Source organism: Emys orbicularis, chromosome 3 (genome assembly GCF_028017835.1).
Source record: "Emys orbicularis isolate rEmyOrb1 chromosome 3, rEmyOrb1.hap1, whole genome shotgun sequence".
NCBI lineage: Eukaryota > Metazoa > Chordata > Testudines > Emydidae > Emys > Emys orbicularis.
The window spans coordinates 81,961,523-81,982,446 of NC_088685.1; the positions used below are offsets into that span (position 1 = coordinate 81,961,523).

A 20,924-nucleotide genomic window follows, 5' to 3' on the forward strand; every position below is an offset into this window, starting at 1 on the left:
AACAAGGGACAATATCATCCTCCATGCATGTGGTAGTGTTCATAGGGAAATGTCCTGTGCGATTTCAGCTTGGAAGTGGGGCTTCCTGTAATATGATTCCTTGCAGTGAACTGGAGTCAAACACTCCAATTTCAAAAAGCAGCCACAATCTAATAATGTACAATGAGAGCATCATGCAGCCCAGATGAAACTCTGACCTTATAGTAACTAACCTGAAAGATAACAGATGGTACCAATTAAAGTTTGTGTGATGAATGGTAAGTGCCACAGACCCTCCATACAAGCCATAGTTCTGATCAAGGTGCAGTTTCAGAATTTTATAGCTGCAGTGCAAAAAGCAAAAGGGGAAGTCCCATTGAGAATGGAGGTAATTTTAAAAGTGCCTGGGGATGTTTCCAAAGATGATGGGTGCCTCAGAAGACAGCTGAGACTGGAAGTACAGCCCACAGTGGAACCTGTGTGCTTACCATGAAAGAAAATGCCAGTGGCCCTACATAATCCAGTACATAAGAAACTTGTAAATCCACAAAGCAGGGATATCATAGCGCATGCAGAGGGTAGTATAGTCTGGGTAAGCAGCATGATGGTGATAAAGAAGCCATCAGACAACTTGCATATCTGCATAGACCCAATGCCCCTGAACTGAGCATTGAATAGATGCCAATATCGACTGTCCACAATTGATGACATCTTGCCAGAACTTTCCAAAGCCAGACCTTTTACAGTCTGTGATGTGAAGAATGATAAAGTTTCTGCCCACACTTTATTGCAGCAGCAGAAGCAGCCATATGCCAGCTTCCAAAGCAGAATCCTGAGTGGGACTGGGCAACTCCCCAACAGCAAGCATTTGACATGCTGAAACAAATTATAGGGGATGTTCCTGTCCTGAAGTATTACCAGCCAGAAGAGCCACTGAAATGCCAGTGTGATACACCAGAGAAAGTATTAGGAGCAGCCAGCTACTTACGCCAACAGAGACTTCTCAGAAATTGAACAGAGGTAATTTCCAAATAGAAAAAAAGTTTCTGGCTGTCGTATTTGGTGTGGAGCGATTCCATCAATATACCTATGGCCACCCAATAATAGTGCAATCAGCCCACAAACTGCTAGAGACAATCATGGTAAAGCTCCCTTTTAGCCCTCCAAAGAAACTGCAGCATATGTTGATGCACCTCCTGTCTTACCGGGTAGAGATCAGATATTGTCCAGAACAATTACTGGTATTAGCTGACATCTCTGAGCAGGGCATATATACTCAGCATATATACTGAGGGAAGAGATTCAGGATATTAAATCCATTAACATGCTGCACTATTTCCCAGTTTCAAAAGCAAAGCTGATGGAAATCAAAGAGGCTATGGAACAGGACATCCAAATACAGGCAGTTAACAGAGCAATACTAGCCCAGTGGCCGGAAGACAGAAGTCAAGTATTGGTAGGAACAGAACCATATTTTCAAATGAAAGATGAGTTAAGTGTGCAGGATGGAATCATATTTCAAGGACTGAGAGCTGTTGTCTCCACCTCATTACATAAGGACATCATTCAAAAAATACATACCTCCCACCTAGGCATTGACAGGTGTCTTAGACAGACTCAAGAGTGTGTTTACTGACCAGTAATTAATACACAACTCTACTCCTTGATAGAGGGTGTGATACCTGCTGGTCTTGTGATAACCGCCAGCAGAAATAATCTGTTACCACATGAACTGCCCATCCAGCCATGGGAAAAGGTGGGAGTGGACTTATTTATCTTGAGTGAAAAGTAGTACTTGATTACAATGGACTACTATTTAAACTTTTGGGAGGTCGAAGCCCTGTCTGATACAAGAAGAAAGTCAGTGATTGGCAAACCATTTTATGAGATATGGCATTCTGGATACTGTATTCACCAACAGTGGATCCCAATTTCCTCGAAGAATTAAAGGAATTTGCACGCAAATGGGAGTTTGACCACCACACACCTCCACAGCATACCTCTACAGGGTAAGGTAAGGTGGAATCAGCTGTGAAAATAGCTGAGAGATTGTTACACAAAGCTGTTTCTTCTGATTCAGACCCCTTGATGTCATGTTTGGCACACAGGAATACCCCATCACAGAGCTGACAAAACAGTCAAGTGAAGACACTGGTGGGATGAAGAACCAAAACCCTGTTACTAGTGATGGGATACATGTTGCTGCCAGAAGGATGGAGATCCTGGACATGGCCAGCAATCAGAGAAATCAGGTACAATAGTACGACAGGTCAGCCAAGGACCCACTGGTATTGGAGGCAGACACTCTTGTCCGGATCCAGCCATTATAGAGAAACCAGGAGTGGACTAAAGGTCTTGTGAGGGGTTCAGTGGCACCCAGGTCATATGAAGTGATTACTCAAGGGGACCAAGTGATCTGAAAGAACAGGAGGCTTTTTTGAGCCTACAGACACAACACCCCAAGGGAGCCTATAGAGATACAGAGATCAACATAGATGGAGAAATAGAGAACTATCTGGAGGCCAGCCCCACAAGGAGGAGACTCCACAGAGAGATGGTTGCTAGGCTCAGAGACTGGTGATGGAGAGACAGGTCACTTTTGGTGTGGTCACCCATTCAGGAGAAGAAACTATCTCAAAGATTACATAACTAGCTGAATGTGGTAAAGACAAAACTCCAACTTGGGTTACATGCTAGCAACCTCTGGCTGAAGGGAAACAGGCTGCAGGTCTCTGCATCAATTATTTGTTTTTAATGTTTATATTGAAATGTTTGTAAAATAGGGAAGATGTATCATGATCAGTGGAGAAACTGTTATTGAGTGGATAACAATGATACCAGGACTGCTGAGAGTTAGGCTGGAAGAAACTTAGCTGTATGGACAGAGCAGTTCACAGGGTTTAATAAAATTTCACTTCACACTGTGTGAATGAAACAGGCTGCAGGAGGGCCTTTCACACTGAACACAAGATTGGAGGCACTCATGAATTCTACCAGATCTTCACAGAAAGAAGAGCGTTGGGAGGGGTGGGGGAAGGTCAATTTTGAATGGCATCCCATTAGAGGTGTTCTATCTGGGGCCCTTTTTGGTTGTTGTGATCTGTTGTGGCCTCACTGAGAGCAATCCAGGTAATGGTTGTTGGGATTTTGTGTATTTAGTTGCATATCAAAAGTTGCAGCCAATTGTTTGAACCATGAGCCATGCCCAGAGTTTACATCTACAACCTTTCAGTAATACCACCAAGTGCTCTGCTCTCTGCTCAGATGTCCCATCAAGATCACTGCTATTAAAGGGACATTTATTAAAGGGAAACAATTACATACATACACAATGCTTATTTGTTACCAATACTGTAGTTTAAAAGTTATTTATTCAAGAAGAATACATCCTTGTATAGAACTGCAACATTTTCTAATGTTCCCCTATTGATAAGGTTACTGTCTACTTGTGTTTTTGATCGCACAAGTACTAATTTAAAAATATTTTCCAAAAACAATACAGAACATGCATGTTAAAGTACAAACGGAAATTCTGTACCAAATGACTGAGGGATAGCTAATGTGACACCAATTTTTAAAAAGGGCTCCAGAGGTGATCCCAGCAATTACAGGCTGGTAAGCCTGATTTCAGTACCGGGCAAACTGGTTGAAACTATAGTAAAGAACAAAATTGTCAGACACATAGATGAACATAATTTGATGGGGAATAGTCAACATGGTTATTGTAAAGGGAAATCATGCCTCACCAATCTACTAGAATTTTTTGAGGGGGTCAACAGGCATGTAGACAGGGGGATCCAGTGGATATAGTGTACTTAGATTTTCAGAAAGCATTTTCAAGGTCCCTCACTAATGGCTCTTAAGCAAAGTAAGCTGTCATGGGATAAGAGGGAAGGTCCTCTCATGGATTGGTAACTGGTTAAAAGATAGGAAACAAAGGTTAGGAATAAATGGCCGGTTTTCAAAATGGAGAGAGGTAAATAGTGGTGTCCCCCAGGGGTCTGAACTGGGCCCACTCCTATTCAACATATTCATAAATGATCTGGAAAAAGGTGTAAACAATGAGGTAGCAAAATTTGCAGATGATACAAAATTACTCAAGGTAGTTAAGTCCCAGGCAGACTGTGAAGAGATACAAAAGTATCTCTCAAAACTGGGTGACTTGGCAACTAAATGGCAGATGAAATTCAGTGTTGATAAATGCAAAGTAATGCACATTGGAAAATATAATCCCAACTATACATATAAAATGATAGGGTCTAAATTAACTGTTACCACTCAAGAAAGAGATTTTGGAGTCATTGTGGATAGTTCTCTGAAAACATCCACTCAATGTGCAGCGACAGTCAAAAAAGCAAACAGAATGTTGGGAATCATTAAGAAAGGGATAGATAATAAGACATAAAATATCATATTGCCTCCATATAAATCCATGGTACACCCACATATTGAATACTGTGTGCAGATGTGGTAACCCCATCTCAAAAAAGATATATTGGAATTGGAAAAGGTTCAGAAAAGGGCAACAAAAATGATTATGGGCATGGAGCGGCTGCCATATGAGGAGAGATTAATAAGACCAGGACTTTTCAGCTTGGAAAAGAGACAACTAAAGGGGGATATAATAGAGGTCTATAAAATCATGACTTGTGTGGAGAAAGTAAATAAGGAAGTGTTATTTATGCCTTCTCATAACACAAGAACTAGGGTTCACCAAATGAAATTAATAGGCAGCAGATTTAAAATAAACAAAAGGAAGTATTTTTCACACAACGCACAGTCAACGTATGGAACTCCTTGCCAGAGGATGTTGTGAAGGCCAAGACTATAACAGGATTCAAAAAAGAACTAGATAAGTTTATGGAGGATAGGTCCATCAATAGCTATTAGCCAGGATGGACAGGGGTGATATCCTAGCCTCAGTTTGCCAGTGTTTCCAATATCCAACCTAGACCTCCCCCACTGCAACTTGAGACCATTGCTCCTTGTTGTGTCATCTGCCATCACTCAGAACAGCATATGTTCTTATGAGCTCCATCCTCTTTGGAACCCCCCTTCAGGTAGTTGAAGGCTGCTATCAAATCCCCCCTCACTCTTATCTTCTGCAGACTAAACAAGTTCAGTTCCCTCAGCCTCTCCTCGTAAGTCATGTGCCCCAGCCCCCTGATCATTTTCGTTGCCCTCCATTGGACTCTCTCCAATTTGTCCACATCCTTTCTCTAGTGGGGGGCCCAAAACTGGACTCCAGATATGGCCTCATCAGTTCTGAATAGAGGGTAATAATCACTTCCTTTGATCTGCTGGCGATGCTCCTACTAATGCAGCCCAATATGTCATTAGCCATCTTGGCAACAAGGGCACACTGCTGACTCATATCCAGCTTCTCATCCACTGTAATCCCCAGGTCCTTTTCTGCAGAACTGCTGCTTAGCCAGTTGGTCTCCAGCCTGTAGCGGTGCATGGGGTTCTTCCATCCTAAGTGCAGGACTCTGCACTTGTCCTTGTTGAACCTCATCAAATTTATTTTGGCCCAATCCTCCAATTTGTCTAGGTAACTCTGGACCCTATCCCTACCCTCCAGCATATCTACCTCTTCCCCCAGCTTAGTGTCATCTATGAACATGCTGAGGGTGCACACTGATGTGTGATCATCCAGATCATTAATAAAGATGTTGAACAAAACCAATCCCAATACTAACCCCTGGGGCACTCCGTTTGATACCGGCTGCCAACTAGACATCGAGCCGTTGATTACTACCCATTAAGCCTGACAATCTAGCCAGCTTTCTATTCACCTTATAGTCCATTCATCCAATCCATACTTTTATACTTGCTGGCAAGAATACTATTGGAGACCGTATCAAAAGCTTTGCTAAAGTCAAGATATATCATGTCCACCACTTGCCCCATATCCACAGAGCCAGTTATCTCATCATAGAAGGCAATCAGGTTGGTCAGACATGACTTGCCCTTGGTGAATCCATGTTGACTGTTCCTGATCACCTTCCTCTCCTCCAATAACTTCAAAATGGTTTCCTTGAGGACCTGCTCTATGATTTTTCCAGGAACTGAGGTGAGGCTGACCAGTCTCTAGTTCCCCGGGTTCTCCTTCTTCCCTTTTTAAATGATGGGCAATATACTTGCCTTTTTCCAATCATCTGGGACCTCCCCTGATCACCACGAGTTTTCAAAGATAATGGCCAATGGCTCTGCAATCACATCAGCCAAATCGCTCAGCACCCTCTGATTCATTAGATCTGGACCCATAGACTTGTGCATGTCCAGCTTTTCTAAATAGTCCTTAACCTGTTCTTTCACCACTGAGGGCTGCTCACCACCCCTCCCAATACTGTGTTGCCCAGGACAGCAGTGTGGGAGCTGACCTTGTCTGTGAAGACCAAGGCAAAAAAAGCATTGAGTACTTCAGCTTTTTCCACATCATCTGTCACTAGGTTGCCTCCCCCATTAATTAAATCCCCCATCCATTACATTAGCTATCGTCCAGTCCTGGTGTAGAAGCTGATTTAAGTGATGTGTACATACCATAGTTTAGTAGTTCTGCAATTTCATATCTGAGTTCCTTCAGAACTCTTGGGTGAATATCATCTGGTCCTGGTGACTTATTACTCTTCAATGTATCAATTTGTTCCAAAACCTCCTCTACTGACTCCTTAATCTGGAACATTTGCTCAGATTTGTCACCTCAAAAGAATAGCTTGGCTGTGGGAATTCCCCTCACATCCTCTGCAGTGAAGACTAATACAAAGAACTCATTTAGCTTCACAACTGCATCATCTTCCTTGATTGCTTCTTTAGCACTTTGTGGCCCCACTGATTATTTGGCAGGCTTTATGCTTCTGATGTACTTAAATATATTTGTTGTTATGTCATTTGCTAGTTACTCTTCAAATTCTTTTTTGGCCTGTGCGTTTACACTTGACTTGCCAGTTTATGCTCCTTTCTATTTTCCTCAGTAGGATTTGACTTCCAGTTTTTAAAGGATGTCTTTTTGTCTCTAACCACCCTTTTACTCTGTTGCTTAGTCATGGTGGCATTTTTTTTGGTTCGCTTGTTTTTTTTATTTTATTTTATTTTTATTTGGGGGCTTACGTTAATATGAACCTCCATTATGCGTTTTAAAGGTTTCCATGTAGCGTGCAGGGGTTTCACTTCTGGCACTGTACCTTTTAATTTCTATTTATTTAGCTTCCTCATGTTTGTGTAATTCCCCCATTTTAAGTTGCATGCTACTGTGGTGGGGTTTTTTTTGTATTTCCCCCCCAAACCCCTCAAGGATGTTAAATTTAATTATGCTATGCTCACTATTACCAAATGGTTCATCTATATTCACTTCTTGGACCAGATCTTGTACATCACTTAGGACTAAATAAAGAATTGCCTCTCTCCTTATGGGATCCAAGACTAGCTGCTCCAAGAAGCAGTCATTCATGGTTTTCTAGAAATTTTATCTCTGCATCCTCTCCTGAAGTGATGTAACCAGTCAATATGGGTATAGTTGAAATTATTACTGAATTTTCAGATTTTGCAGCTTCTCTAATCTTCCTGAATATTTCACAATCACCATCACCATCCTGGTCAGGTGGTCGGTAGAATATTCCTACTGCAATATTCTTATTATTCAAGCATGAAATTTCTATACATAGAGATTTGATGGTACAGTTTGATTGATATAAGATTTTTGCTATATTTGACTCTATGCTTTCTTTCACATATAGTGCCACTCCCCTCCAACACAACCTACTCTCTCTTCCTATATATTTTGTACCCTGATATTATCATTGATTATCATCATGCCACCAAGTTTCTGTGATGCCTATTATATCAATATCCTTATTTAATACCAGATGCTCAAGTTCTTCGTATTTATACTTCTTAGAATCATAGACTTTAGTCAGAAGGGACCATTATGATCGTCTAGTCTGACCTCCTGCACAATGCAGGCCACAGAATCTCACCCATTCACTCCTGTATCAAACCTCTAACCTATGTCTGAGTTATTGAAGTCCTCAAATCATGGTTGAAAGACTTCAAGGTGCAGAGAATCCTCCAACAAGTGACCCGTGCCCCACGCTGCAGAGGAAGGCAAAAAAAACCCCAGGGCCTCTGCCAATCTGCCCTGGAGGAAAATTCCTTTCCAACCCCAAATTTGGTGATCAGCTAAACCCTGAGCATGTGGGCAAGACTCACCCAGGAAAGAATTCTCTGTAGTAACTCAGATCCCATCCCATCTAACATTCCATCAAAGGCCATTGGGCATATTTACTGCTAATAGTCAAAGATCAATTAATTGCCAAAATTAGGCTATCCCATCATACCATCCCCTCCATAAACTTATCAAGCTTAGTTTTGAAGCCAGATACATCTTTTGCCTCCACTGCTCCCCTTGGAAGGCTGTTCCAGAAATTCACTCCTCTGATGGTTAGAAACCTTCATCTAATTTCAAGTCTAAACTTCCCGATGGCCATTTTATATCCATTTGTTCTTGTGTTCACATTGGTACTGAGCTTAAATAATCCCTCTCCCTCTCTGGTATTTATTCCGCTGATATATTTATAGAGAGCAATCATATCTCCCCTCAGCCTTCTTTTGGTTCGGCTAAACAAGTCAAGCTCTTTGAGTCTCCTTTCATAAGACAGGTTTTCCATTCTTCGGATCATCCTAGTAGCCCTTCTCTGTACCTGTTCCAGTTTGAATTCATCCTTCTTAAACATGGGAGACCAGAACTGCACATAGTATTCCAGATGAGGTCTCACCAGTGCCTTGTATAATGGTACTAACATCTCCTTATCTCTACTGGAAATACCTCGCCTGATGCATCCCAAGCCCGCATTAGCTTTCTTCATGGCAATATCACACTGACGGCTCATAGTCATCCTGTGATCAACCAATACTCCGAGGTCCTTCTCCTCCTCTGTTACTTCCAACTGACGCGTCCCCATTTTATAACAAAAAATCTTGTTATTAATCCCTAAATGCATGACCTTGCACTTTTCACTATTAAATTTCATCCTATTACTATTACTCTAGTTTACAAGGTCATCCAGATCTTCCTGTATGATATTCCCATCCTTCTCTGTATTGGTAATACCTCCCAGCTTTGTGTCACCCGCAAACTTTATTAGCACATTCCCACTTTTTGTGCCAAGGTCAGTAATAAAAAGATTAAATAAGATTGGTCCCAAAACCGATCCCTGAGGAACTCCACTAGTAACCTCCTACAGCCTGACAGTTAACCTTTCAGTACGACCCATTGTCATCTCACCTTTAACCAGTTCCTTATCCACCTTTCAATTTTCATATTGATCCCCATCTTTTCCAATTTAGCTAATAATTCCCCATGTGGAACCGTATCAAATGCCTTACTGAAATTGAGGTAAATTAGATTCACTGCATTTCATTTGTCTAAAAAATCTGTTACCTTCTCAAAGAAGGAGATCAGGTTGGTTTGGCACGATCTACCTTTTGTAAAACTATGTTGTATTTTGTCCCAATTACCATTGATCTCAATGTCCTTAACTACTTTCTCCTTCAAACATTTTTCCAAGACCTTCCATACTACAGATGTCAAACTAACAGGCCTGTAGTTACCCGGATCACTTTTTGTTCCTTTCTTAAAAATAGGAACTATGTTAGCAATTCTCCAGTCATATGGTACAAACCCTGAGTTTACAGTTTCATTAAAAATTCTTGCTAATGGGCTTGCAATTTCATCTGCCACTTCTAGCATTTGTATGCAAGCATTCATAAAATTTGTCAAGATTTAGTTGTCTGCCTACATGTGAAGTAATTGGATGGGACTCTTTTTTGTTTGTCTGTTTCTCTTCAATTCCTATCTGTATTTTATTAACTTCTATTCTCTCCTTTTTATTAGGAAATCCTTTAGTAATTCCTCCCCTAAGGGATGTCTCTGTCAAATCATGCACTCCTCCGCACCTGTTGGCTTTCCCCCAATCCTTTACACCACTCAGACAGTGTAAAGAGATCAATAAAGGAGTGTAATTATGCTCACAGCATAATTGATCATAATTGTAAATTGATCTTAATCTAAATGAGAATCATGCCTTTTAAGTTTTATATTTATCAAAGTAGAGTTTATTTGCAAGCACTGAATGCAACCAATTTTTTACCTTTAGCCACATTCTGATTTGAGTCTCTCAGACTTTAAGGTCAGAAGGGACCATTGTGATCATGTAATCTGACCTTCTACACCAGGGATCAGCACCCTTTGGCACGCGGCCTGTCAGGGTAAGCACCCTGGTGGGCCGGGTCGGTTTGTTTACCTGCCGCGTCCACAGGTTCGGCCGATCGTGGCTCCCACTGTCCGCGGTTCGCCGCTCCAGGCCAATGGGGGCTGCAGGAAGTGGCGGCCAGCACATCCCTCGGCCAGCACATCCCTCGGCCTGCGATCGGCTGAACCTGCTGATGCGGTAGGTAAACAAACCAGCCCGGCCCGCCAGGGTGCTTACCCTGGTGGGCCGTGGGCCAAAGGGTGCCAATCCCTGTTCTACACATTTCAGGCCACAGAACCTCAACCACCCACTCCTTGTAATACACCCCTAAACTGAGTTACTGAAGTCCTCAGATCATGATTTAAGACCTCAAGTTACAAAGAATCCACCATTCACCACTTACACTAGTTGAAACCTGCAAGTGACCCGTGCCCCATGCTCCAGAGGAAGGAGTTGCTGGGAGAATGTGCCATTATGCAACTAAAGGAATGTCTCCATTGAGGAACATGAACTTCATGTAATTCAGAAGAAAGTTGTATTTAGATGTTATGAGACATCTGACTTACATCATGGAGTAGATACTGTCTCATGTTGTCCCTCTCTTCATTTCCCCACTCACTCTCTCTATTAAACATTCATAAGCAAATTCATTGCAGGGTATCAGGGTAGCAGTATAACTTAAAGCCTTTAATGCATTTATAAGGGCAAGTAGTACACTGGGGATGAACTGTGACCTTTCACTAAGAGGATGACATCTATGGTAATAGGTTTTTATACCCTGCTGATTTAAACATGCCATTATAAAAAGGATTTGGCAGTTGTTAAAAATTTGTTAACATATTCATGAAAGATAATGTGTGAATTATTATTCCATTTAAACAAAAAAAGGTTACTCTATTCCCACATGATGCTTAGAGTCCCTTTAACATTGTGTAAAATATAGTTTCCTATTTGTGCTTGATAGAACCTAGTTTAACAGGTACAGGGCTCTAAAGTTTTATTGCCCAAACCTAAATTTCTTTTCCAAACTCTGATCTCAGTTATGTATCCTGGAATCAGACATTAATTGTGAAAGATGTTTGATATTTTGGAGTTCTTTTGTAATCGTTATTGTCTGACACAAAGGCAGGTTGCCAAGTTATCTCCCCATGGTAAACTCCCCAAAACACAGCACAGAAACTAAAAAAAATTAATATCCCCTTCAGGGTTTGCTATTCAATACAATGAAGACATTATGTTCAGACTTCATTCACACAGATGTCTCTCGACCTTTCAACTTCAAGACAAAGTTTGTAGGTTTTTGTTTGTTTGTTTGTTTGTTTAAGAGGAATAGAATAGGGGGAAGAAAACCTCTTGTTTATTTACACTCAAATATTATTTCGACTAGTTTAAAGTAGATATATATGGTTGTCTGTAGGTTTTCTTCCACTATGATTTTAAAGTAGTTCACTGTTAGGAGCTATCCCACAGTGCAAAAAGATAGACAAATCATTTCACTTTGGAATACTCTGTTCTGTATATTAAAACAATAAAATCATGAAGTATGGCAAACTATACAGTAGCACGTATATGTTAAATACTGATGACCAAAGGTATAAGCAGTTTACCTTTCCATTCGGTTTTCACAAAGATTCACTTTTTCCCAGGTCTGATTCTAATCTGTCTACAGACAAAACTCCCATTGAAGTCAGTAATATTGTTGCTGTTGTGAAAGGACTATGCTTTATACTCTAGGTATTTAGCTATTGCTGTGCTCAGCATTGCAATGCCTAACTGACTTAGGAGTCTTGGTCTTATTTTCAAAAGTGATTTTGGGCAGTTAGGAGCTCAAATTCCATTGTCTGAACCTATGTGGCTAATACTTGTAATGGAATGTGGCACCTAATCTGAATGAAAGGATCACTGGATTTTAAAGAGTGATTTGGATAAATATTTAAAATATGCTACATTTTAAAAAAATCATAATGTTTGCTTGAAAAGCACAAAAGCTTGAGAGCAGAGGGGTGAAAAGACTAATTCTTTAATTATACAGCTATGCTAATTACATGAATGCTGCTTCAGAAGCTTTTGTCTTCAATGCTGACAGGTAAATGAATAGGGCTGTTCAAAGATTCAACAGTCATGTTAAAAAAAAATTGCAATCTACAGAAGCAATTTCATAACTAAACCTTGTGGGATGCATATCTTCTTTGAAATGAGTATGATGGATGGCAGTAAAAGCAAGAAGAAAGTTGGTTTCTGGATGCATCTGTTTCTGACTGTTAAATCTAGCCCTCACAGAAGATGTCTGTTGGATTTGAAACTGTATGATTGGCATAGGTTACAAAAAATGGAGAAAATATACATTTTCAATATTCAGCAAGTGTATATTGTGTGGATTTGGCAGCCTGACAGTATATAAAAAAATTCCCTTGAAATCACAAGTATTCTTATTGACAGTTACAGATTTTGATGTACAAACACTATGAAAGCTGACCATATGATCCTAGGGTCCTAATTTTTTCTAATTTTGTTTACTATATATCTTCTCTTATATTGGTTAAGATAAGATTTAGAGATGTTTTATTCCTGGTAACGTTTATTCCTGGTAAAGCTACATTGGATTAAAAAGCAATTACATACCAGATCCATTACTTCTGCCTCCTGTGCCCCATACAGTACATTCCCAGATGTTTTTTCAATGAAGTGTTTAGTAGCTCACCCATAATCACTATCTTGATTTCCTTGTCTTGTCAGTCTATCACAAAAATACTTAATTCCCATACCTTGAGTTTATATCATATACCTATTATTAAACACTTAGTCTTCAATGTTTATTACTCTATATTTCGCAGTTGGGTACAGTTACTGTCAAGTAAACTTCTAATTCTCCCTGATTTATTATTTTTCCCCTGTGGAGAATCCAAGCAGTAACACATGTTGCATGTATTATATTTGTCCTAATTATTAAATCTTATTTGTGCAGCTCTATTGAGAATTTACAGTTCTTTATTATGAATGCTTGGAAGTCAAGTATTCTTCTTTGAACGTTCCCTATATAGAGCCCTACTTGATCCCCATTTTGGGGTATCTCTAATTCAGCTGTCACTTCTTCTAGAATTCCTGTCCAAGAGCCAAAGAGAAAATACTTCATGTAGATATGAACTCTCTGGCTCTGCTGGAATTGGATTGTGACCTTTTTCTGTTTCTCAATTATTTTGCATTCTTGTGATGTCACTTAATGGAGGAAGTATGATGGAGTAGCTGAAGCAGGGTCCTGAAGTCAGAACTTCTGAGATCCCTTCCTATTTATGCCACTTGTCATGTGGCCTTTGGCAAATGACTTAACCCTTGTGCCTCCGTTTACCTTTCAAATGGGTATAAACTTACCTATTTCATACCATCATTGTATATAAGGCTCAAAATAATGTTTTGTAAAATGCTTCTAGAGAGTCTCAGATGAAAGGTGAAATGCACAGCAAGAGCCAGCAGCAATTATTATAATTGTTAATAGTGTGGTATACTGTTGCCGCACACCGTTAAAACAGTTGAGATTGCTTTTTCTCCCCTGCAAGAGGTGATACTGTTCAGTGTTGGATAAAGGAACCTTTCTATAGCATTTGTAATTACATTTGTACAACACTTCTGGGTCCTTCACGATGAAAGGTGCTAGATAAATGCAAGATACATTAGTAATAGTAGTAGTGTTAAATATACAGGAATTGCCGAAGCCATACTTTAGAAAGTAAAACTATTTTGGACTACTATCCAAACTAGATATCTCTGAACACTGTGCACAGGGAATTATGGGGCCAGAAATAAGTAGACAGAGCCCATTATATGTGTTCTAAGAGCTCTGACATGCTCTTCATTGATTGCCGTCCCTGACTTAATGTCATCAGGCACTAGGTGATTTACAACACTCCGGGTAATAAGACAGAGGCATGGAAGCAGGCAGATAGTGAGGTTTTTTACTTGCTTCCCTACAGTTCATTCGTTGGGGAAAGCAATACCATGGTGATAATCAGCATGTAGCTGAATATAATGAAAATGAAGAACTGTGGGCAGATTATGCAGAGAAAAAGAAGCCTCTTCTCATTGACTTGTAATCAATATTGTGTCAAGCAAACAGGAGCCAGTGTTTTTGAGCTCTCTCTGCTGCAGCTCTTACACTACATTCAAAAAGGCTGAGAAGCCTTGATGTTCCATTGATGAAAAGTTACACTGGAATCACAATGAGAAACAACATCTCTTCGTTTCAAAGAAACCAGAATTCTATCAACAATGCAATTCATAAGGCGGATCAGAGAGTGAGGCAATAAACTGACTTTTCAATGGGTTCCATCATATCCTTGTATACACAGGAGTGAAGTAGCTGATGATCTGGACAAAGCTGGAAGATCAGAAACACAAGTTGGAATGAGAATGGTTAATTGACACCCTATCAAGGAAAATATTAGCTGAAATACATGGTTGAAAGATAAAAGATCCACTGATAGCAATGCATCTAGGAAAATAACATCCAGTATTATGAGAGTGAGGACAGGACACACTGCAGGAATGAAAATCAATAGAGAAAGAATCAAGATAGAGCCACTCAGCAAGATGTGTTGGGAGTGGGCTTTAACACCTGCCCACATTTTTTTGAATGTAATATTGAAAAGAAAGTGATGCTGTTCAGATTGGACCTTACAAAGGGCCCTGTAAAATTCATTTTCGAACTTCATGGCCTGATATGATTATCATGGGTCAAGACAAAAACAGTGCAAAGAAAAGTAACAAACACCTTTTGAAATGTTGTAGTGTGTTTGTTGCATAAAACTTCTCAAATAGAATTATCAATTCACCCTGTCTGGTATTTTAGAATCCCATAGTTTTTCAATGTTGTTTACTAGCTATCCCCAGGACTCTAGAAAGTTACTTGAGGATATATGTAATTCTCTCCTTCCCATCCCACAGCCTGAGAATTTGTCACTCACTTAACCTGCATGTTATAAATCTGTGCTGGTGTCAACAGACAAAGCTAGAGTTAAAATATAGACAAAAATTATTTAATATATTTTGAAATAGATGAATAGATTGTAACACCAGAAGGGACTTCTGTGATCATCTAGTCTGGCCTTCTGTGTGGCACAGGCCATAGGACTTCCCCAAAATAATTCCCAGAGAAAATCTTTTAGGAAACCATCCAATTTTGATTTAAAAATTGTCAGTGATGGAGAATCCACCACTACCCTTGGTAAATTGTTCCAACGATTGATTAGTCTCACTGTTAAAAATGTATGCCTCATTTTCCATCTGAATTTATCTAGCTTCAACTTCCAGTCATTGGACTGTGTTATACCTTTTGTTACTAGATAGAAGAACCCATTATTAAATATTTACTTCTCATGAAGGTACTTACAGACTGTACTCAAGTCACCCCTTAACCTTCTCTTTGTTAAATAGTTAAATTAGGTAAAATAAACTGACAATTAAATTTTAAACAATTAGGAGAAAGGATGTATCCATAACCCATTTTCTATTTCTTAAAGTGTTTTTTATATTGGAGCTGCCCAAAAGCCAGCTCTTTAATGAAAGGAGTGAACATGGGAACAGTAGGTGGCTTGAGTCTCCAGAGTGAGGTTGCAGACTCATCATTCCTCCAGTTGGGATTAACATAGACTTAACATTACCAAGGACTACGATTGATTGGAATATCTCACCGCAGAACACTAGAAAAATTAGGTTAAACAAGAAAAAAATCTCCATTTTAAAAGCTAAGCTGAGAAAGTGATAGCAAAATACAAAAATAAACTATTATTAATTGTCTAGCTGTGACACTCATCCCTCTTTTAGGATGAGATTGCCCATAGTCTTATACCCAAAAGAATTGCAATTTTTCTTTACCAATTAGATAATAATAATTCACATATGCTGCAAACAGACCAAATAACACACCACGACTCAAACTTCTCCATAGTAAAACCATATTTTTAAAGTTTCTCAATCACAAACTTCAGATTTGGGTATACAGTGTCTATAGCATACTGTGGGCCTGATCCGCAATATAGACCCCCCCTGTAATATAAAAATTATGAAGTGTTGCCAACATCTGGTAATTTTATCACTAGTCTTGTGATAACTGGTATTTTTCTTAAACCCAACATAGAGGCATGTTATTAGATGAGAATCTCTGTTTTCATTTATAAAAAAGTATGTTTCTAGCCCTAATGATGACAGAGTTAAGTTGGAATATGTGAACCGTTAAAGACTCAAAAACCAGAAGACATACAAAAAGAACCCCAAATTAATTATTTTTAAAATCTCATGATTTTTAAACTAATTTCATGATATTTTAGACCTGACTCATGACATTTTGGACTTGCCTTGTGATTTTTGGCAGCAGCTCCAAGCATTGTCTGCAGGGGGCTGGTCCTGCAGATCAGGGAGCTATCAGAATCTTCATGGGGTCCTTCCTGTCTCGTGCACTGAGTGGTGTTCTAAGGCAGGAGCAAATCAACCCCCATATATACAACAAGCATTTAGACTCAAAATAAATTATATGTAGTTAGCGTTTTAGAAGCCCTGATGTAAGGTGTCAGGATTTCCCAAAGCAATATGTAATCATTTACATTTTTATATGTTCTCACTAATAACAGATTCAAGAGGTGGGGTTTTTTTGTTTTTGTTTTTGGTACATAATTAAATATGAAATACTGATCATTCTGCTACTAGGTGGCTTGCTTTTGATCCCAACCAAGGGGAGTAGTGCAAAATAGGAATTTAAAGTGCCTTACCACTGCGTGGTAATTTTTTCGGGCCCCCCAGCAAGGGCAGACCGGCTAAACAGGGCAGACGAGGGGGGGGGGGAAGCCGGGGAAGCCAGGCCCCGGGCCCCCTTTCAGACCGCTGGGCCCCGGTAATTTGTACCGACTTCCCCCTCCTCTCGTCGGCCCTGGCTGTTTTGCCTTGCTTTTCTTCTTGTTTTGCATAAGTAGTAATGTAGTATCACTATTCAGTATGTGCATCGTTTAAAAGAGGGTGGTTCACTGATTACTCACTGGATGGAAGGCAACTCCATCACAGCAGACTAGGCATTACATACAACTGGAATAGGCATTGATTAACATAGACTTGTAAATTTTATTATGTATTATAGAAATGTTGTTGAAACAAATGTTTTAAATTGTCTTACTTGTTTTATATAGTTGGCTGTACATTCTCTACATCAGTTTACTTCCTCTTGCTTTTCTCACTGATATTTTAACTCAGGGATTTTATGAGTTCATAAAAACATATCATCTGAATTTCTCTGATGTGAGTATCATCAGAGAATGTGGAATGTGTTGGTGTAAATGTTTATTTCTTTCAGATCAAAGAAGGATATACAACTATTTCTGCTTGGTAAGAAACATAATAACCATCTTAGCATGTTGCTCAGAGTACTTGTGAGAAAGAGGATGCAGCTAACCTGAAGAGCAGTATTGAAATTGTATTAAGACATACTGCAGATGGGTATAGAGAAATGTTCCCTTTTATAATATCAGATCCAACATATAAACTTTTTCAGGTGCTTTCAAGATTGTCTATACTCAGATAAAATAGCAACTATTTCTCGTAAAAAGATAAGTTGAAAAAAAAAGGGGAAGACAATCCAGGCAGTCAGAAATCAAACCTATAATTATCTACAAGTATCTAAAAACTTTCACTGTCATGACTCAAACCTGTGGAATGCCAGGAAACCAGGAGTCATTACGTGAAAAATGCCTATAATGTTCATATAATGTAGGAATCTCTCCTGTGTTTGCAAATTTATTGAGAAAATGGAGGAACAGAAATGATTTTGCCATGGACTCACTTGATATTCATATGCATTATCGTTATGCATCATTTTAGTGCTTATTTTCAGTAAATATGAATTCATATAGCATCTGAGAATAAGGTGTAACTTTAGTTTCAATTAATGATCTAGGTTTCATTTTTATTTTATTTTTTACTGTACAGTACATGTGCTTAAGGATAAGATTGATGGGGAATTTGCCAGGAGACATTTTTTTTTCCATTTTAAATATTTTTGGAAAATTGGCAAAAAGAGAAAAAAATCTGGTTTATTTCACTCTTGTCATATGGCCTTATTCAGAAGACTGCAATTTACTTCTGCTTTAGTAGAAGCTTTGTGTAAACATCATGGAAGTTAGCAGGATGTGGCACTCATATGGAAAGGAAAGTCCAGTCTCTGCTGACTGTATGCAAATCAAGTCCATATATCAAACACTTGGGAGGAAAGCTCTTTTCCTTCAAGGACTGTGCATAGTAAAGGTAAACCCCAAATGTGAGGAACCTAAACAGGGCCTGGGTGCCTTTCTGGGGGGGATACGCTTTAGTCAACACAAGTTCAACACAAGTTATTGGGCTCGATTCAGGAGGGAACTGGGTGCAACTTAATGGCCTGTGATCTACAGGAAGTCAGATTATCTAAGGATCCCTCCTGGCTTTAAACTCTATGAATTTTCCTGTTTTCACTGCCAGATCTCATGGATGTAGGGCTATACTCATGTGGAACTTCTTGCACGATTAGGGTATACAAATCCAATTCAATGGAGAACAAGAACCTTAAGCCAGAAACTGCTGTATTGACATAACATGGTGAACACACACGATACTTTCAACAGTTCCTCAGTCTACACAGAGGGTTTTCAGGACCCCTTATTAAATTGCAACAAAGGACCCCTTGGAAATTCCAGCACAAAAACTGTTTCCCAAACCCTTTAAAGTTGCTAAGTGTGAACGCTGAAGCTATCTCTAACAACATTTATGAAACCAAAGCAGTTGAAATAATAAATAGTTAAGGATATCGTGCATCTTATATTTTCTGGAAAGAAACACATTATTCTTATCAAGTATAAACAAGTACATACCTCCTCACAATGCTATAAGTCAAGAGGGCTTACAATGAGTGATGAAAGTTTTGCTGGATCTCTTAAGTGTTCATTTCCAGACTTGTCAATGATTGAATTATTTTTTCAAGCATTCAATTTTTGTAAACAGAGCGTATGATTTGATAGATGTTACCTGGACTCCATCAAAAAAGAATGATGATTGAAAGTGATGACATTTTTTGTTTGGGATTTGTATCTGTTTTAATTAATTTATGTGCTGAATACAATAATATTGGTATTTCTGGCTTAAATGGACGCAGTGTATCCAACAATTAGAGACAACAGAAAAAATGACGATTTTTATGAAAAAATTCAAAATAATTTTTGTTCTGCAGGTTTAGAAAATGAATAATTTTCCATTTATTCAAGATTTAGAGTTTTTTCTCTTTCCCATTTTTCCTTCCTATTTTTCCTTTTTTTCCCCCATTTTTTTTTTTTTTTCATTTTTCCATTTGAAAAAAGGGGACAAAGGGGGAGAAGTGTAGGAGGAATAACTAAAAAATTAAACATCTTTTTCTGATTTTTGTTGGGGGAAACAAAAAAAATCTAGTGAACAAAGAAAATTACTGATTTAAAAAATCATAATTTTCCACCGAATTTTTTTGTTCAAAAAAATTCTACCATCTCTTGTCACAAAAAAAACATTCTCTTGTGGCACCTCCACACCAATATTTCTGATTAAAAAGACTGAGATAGTTAGACTAAGGTTTGTCAAAAATTCAAACTTTTGCTGCTTACCTAAACCAAAACTTCAGAGGTTCATATATCATCACTAATCAGAACACCCTGGATATTCAGAGACATCTGTCCTCAGATGTATTGCTCTCACACCTAAAGTATCAGTGACAATGAAGCTGTCTTTGTATCTTAGGCCTCGGTCTACACTTAAAAATGAGATTGATGTAAGCTATGTCACTGAGGGCTGCGAAAAATTTAATGCCCCATGCGGCACAGTTAGGTCGACTTCAGCACCACTGTAGAGGCAGTGTAGTCAATGGACAAATTCTTCTATCGACTTATCTACTGCCTCTTGTAGATATGGATTAATTACATTGATGGAAAACCCCTTCTGCTGATGTAAAAAGCGTCTGCACTATGGCACTACAGGGGCACAACTGCAGTGCCATAGCTGTGCCGCTGTAGCAGCCATAGCATAGACATACCAGAGACTGCAATCGAGCTGAAACACTTCAGCTTTGGATTCATTGTGCTAGGCACTATGGTCTGTGTTCTTGTGGCTCCCTGTCCTCAATGCCATTTGTCACCTGTAATTTTTAGTATTCTGTGTTCATTGACCCTTCTGACTCTGTAGTGTACTCTCAATGTGACCTTTTTATGTCTGAGATTTCCACAATGAATTCCATTTAAAATAGGCACAAGACCCTCTACTCTTTTAGTCTCATTTTTTACACACTTCCTCCAGATGCCCATTCAGCAATTTAGGACCAATTTCTGCCTTTGGCACACATGGCCATTTTGAGTTCAGTTGCATCTACAAATGTGCATCGTATTTGTGCAGATGTGACCACTGGAATCTGTAGCTGGTGTTCCCATCTAGAGAGCCATAGTTACTCAACACTTGTTTTGGATGCAGTTAATGTGTTCATAGATTTAAAAGGTCTTTTAACAAATTATTTGATTTGGGGACTTAATTTCAGGTGTCTTAGGTACTGAATGCCCTTATGGAATAGACATGTATCTGTTTCAAAGAACCAAGGATAGCTGCCTTTGAGTCAAACAGACATCACAACATCTGCCTCTATTTCTGATCTGTTTATTTCTTGCAATGCAATGA

General features: G+C 39.1%; 1 protein-coding gene across 1 annotated transcript in view; it reads left to right on the plus strand.

Annotated features, from left to right (window-relative positions):
- Nucleotides 1-226: 226 nt before the first annotated feature.
- The window catches only part of LOC135876210 (zinc finger BED domain-containing protein 5-like), a 137,742-nt gene continuing 117,044 nt past the window's right edge, over nucleotides 227-20,924 (plus strand). Inside the window, exons 1-5 of the mRNA XM_065401409.1 lie at nucleotides 227-257; nucleotides 773-942; nucleotides 2,088-2,231; nucleotides 14,198-14,313; nucleotides 17,563-17,594. Of these exons, the coding sequence (XP_065257481.1) occupies nucleotides 227-257; nucleotides 773-942; nucleotides 2,088-2,231; nucleotides 14,198-14,313; nucleotides 17,563-17,594 (493 nt within the window). The remainder of the gene's footprint in view (nucleotides 258-772; nucleotides 943-2,087; nucleotides 2,232-14,197; nucleotides 14,314-17,562; nucleotides 17,595-20,924) is intronic.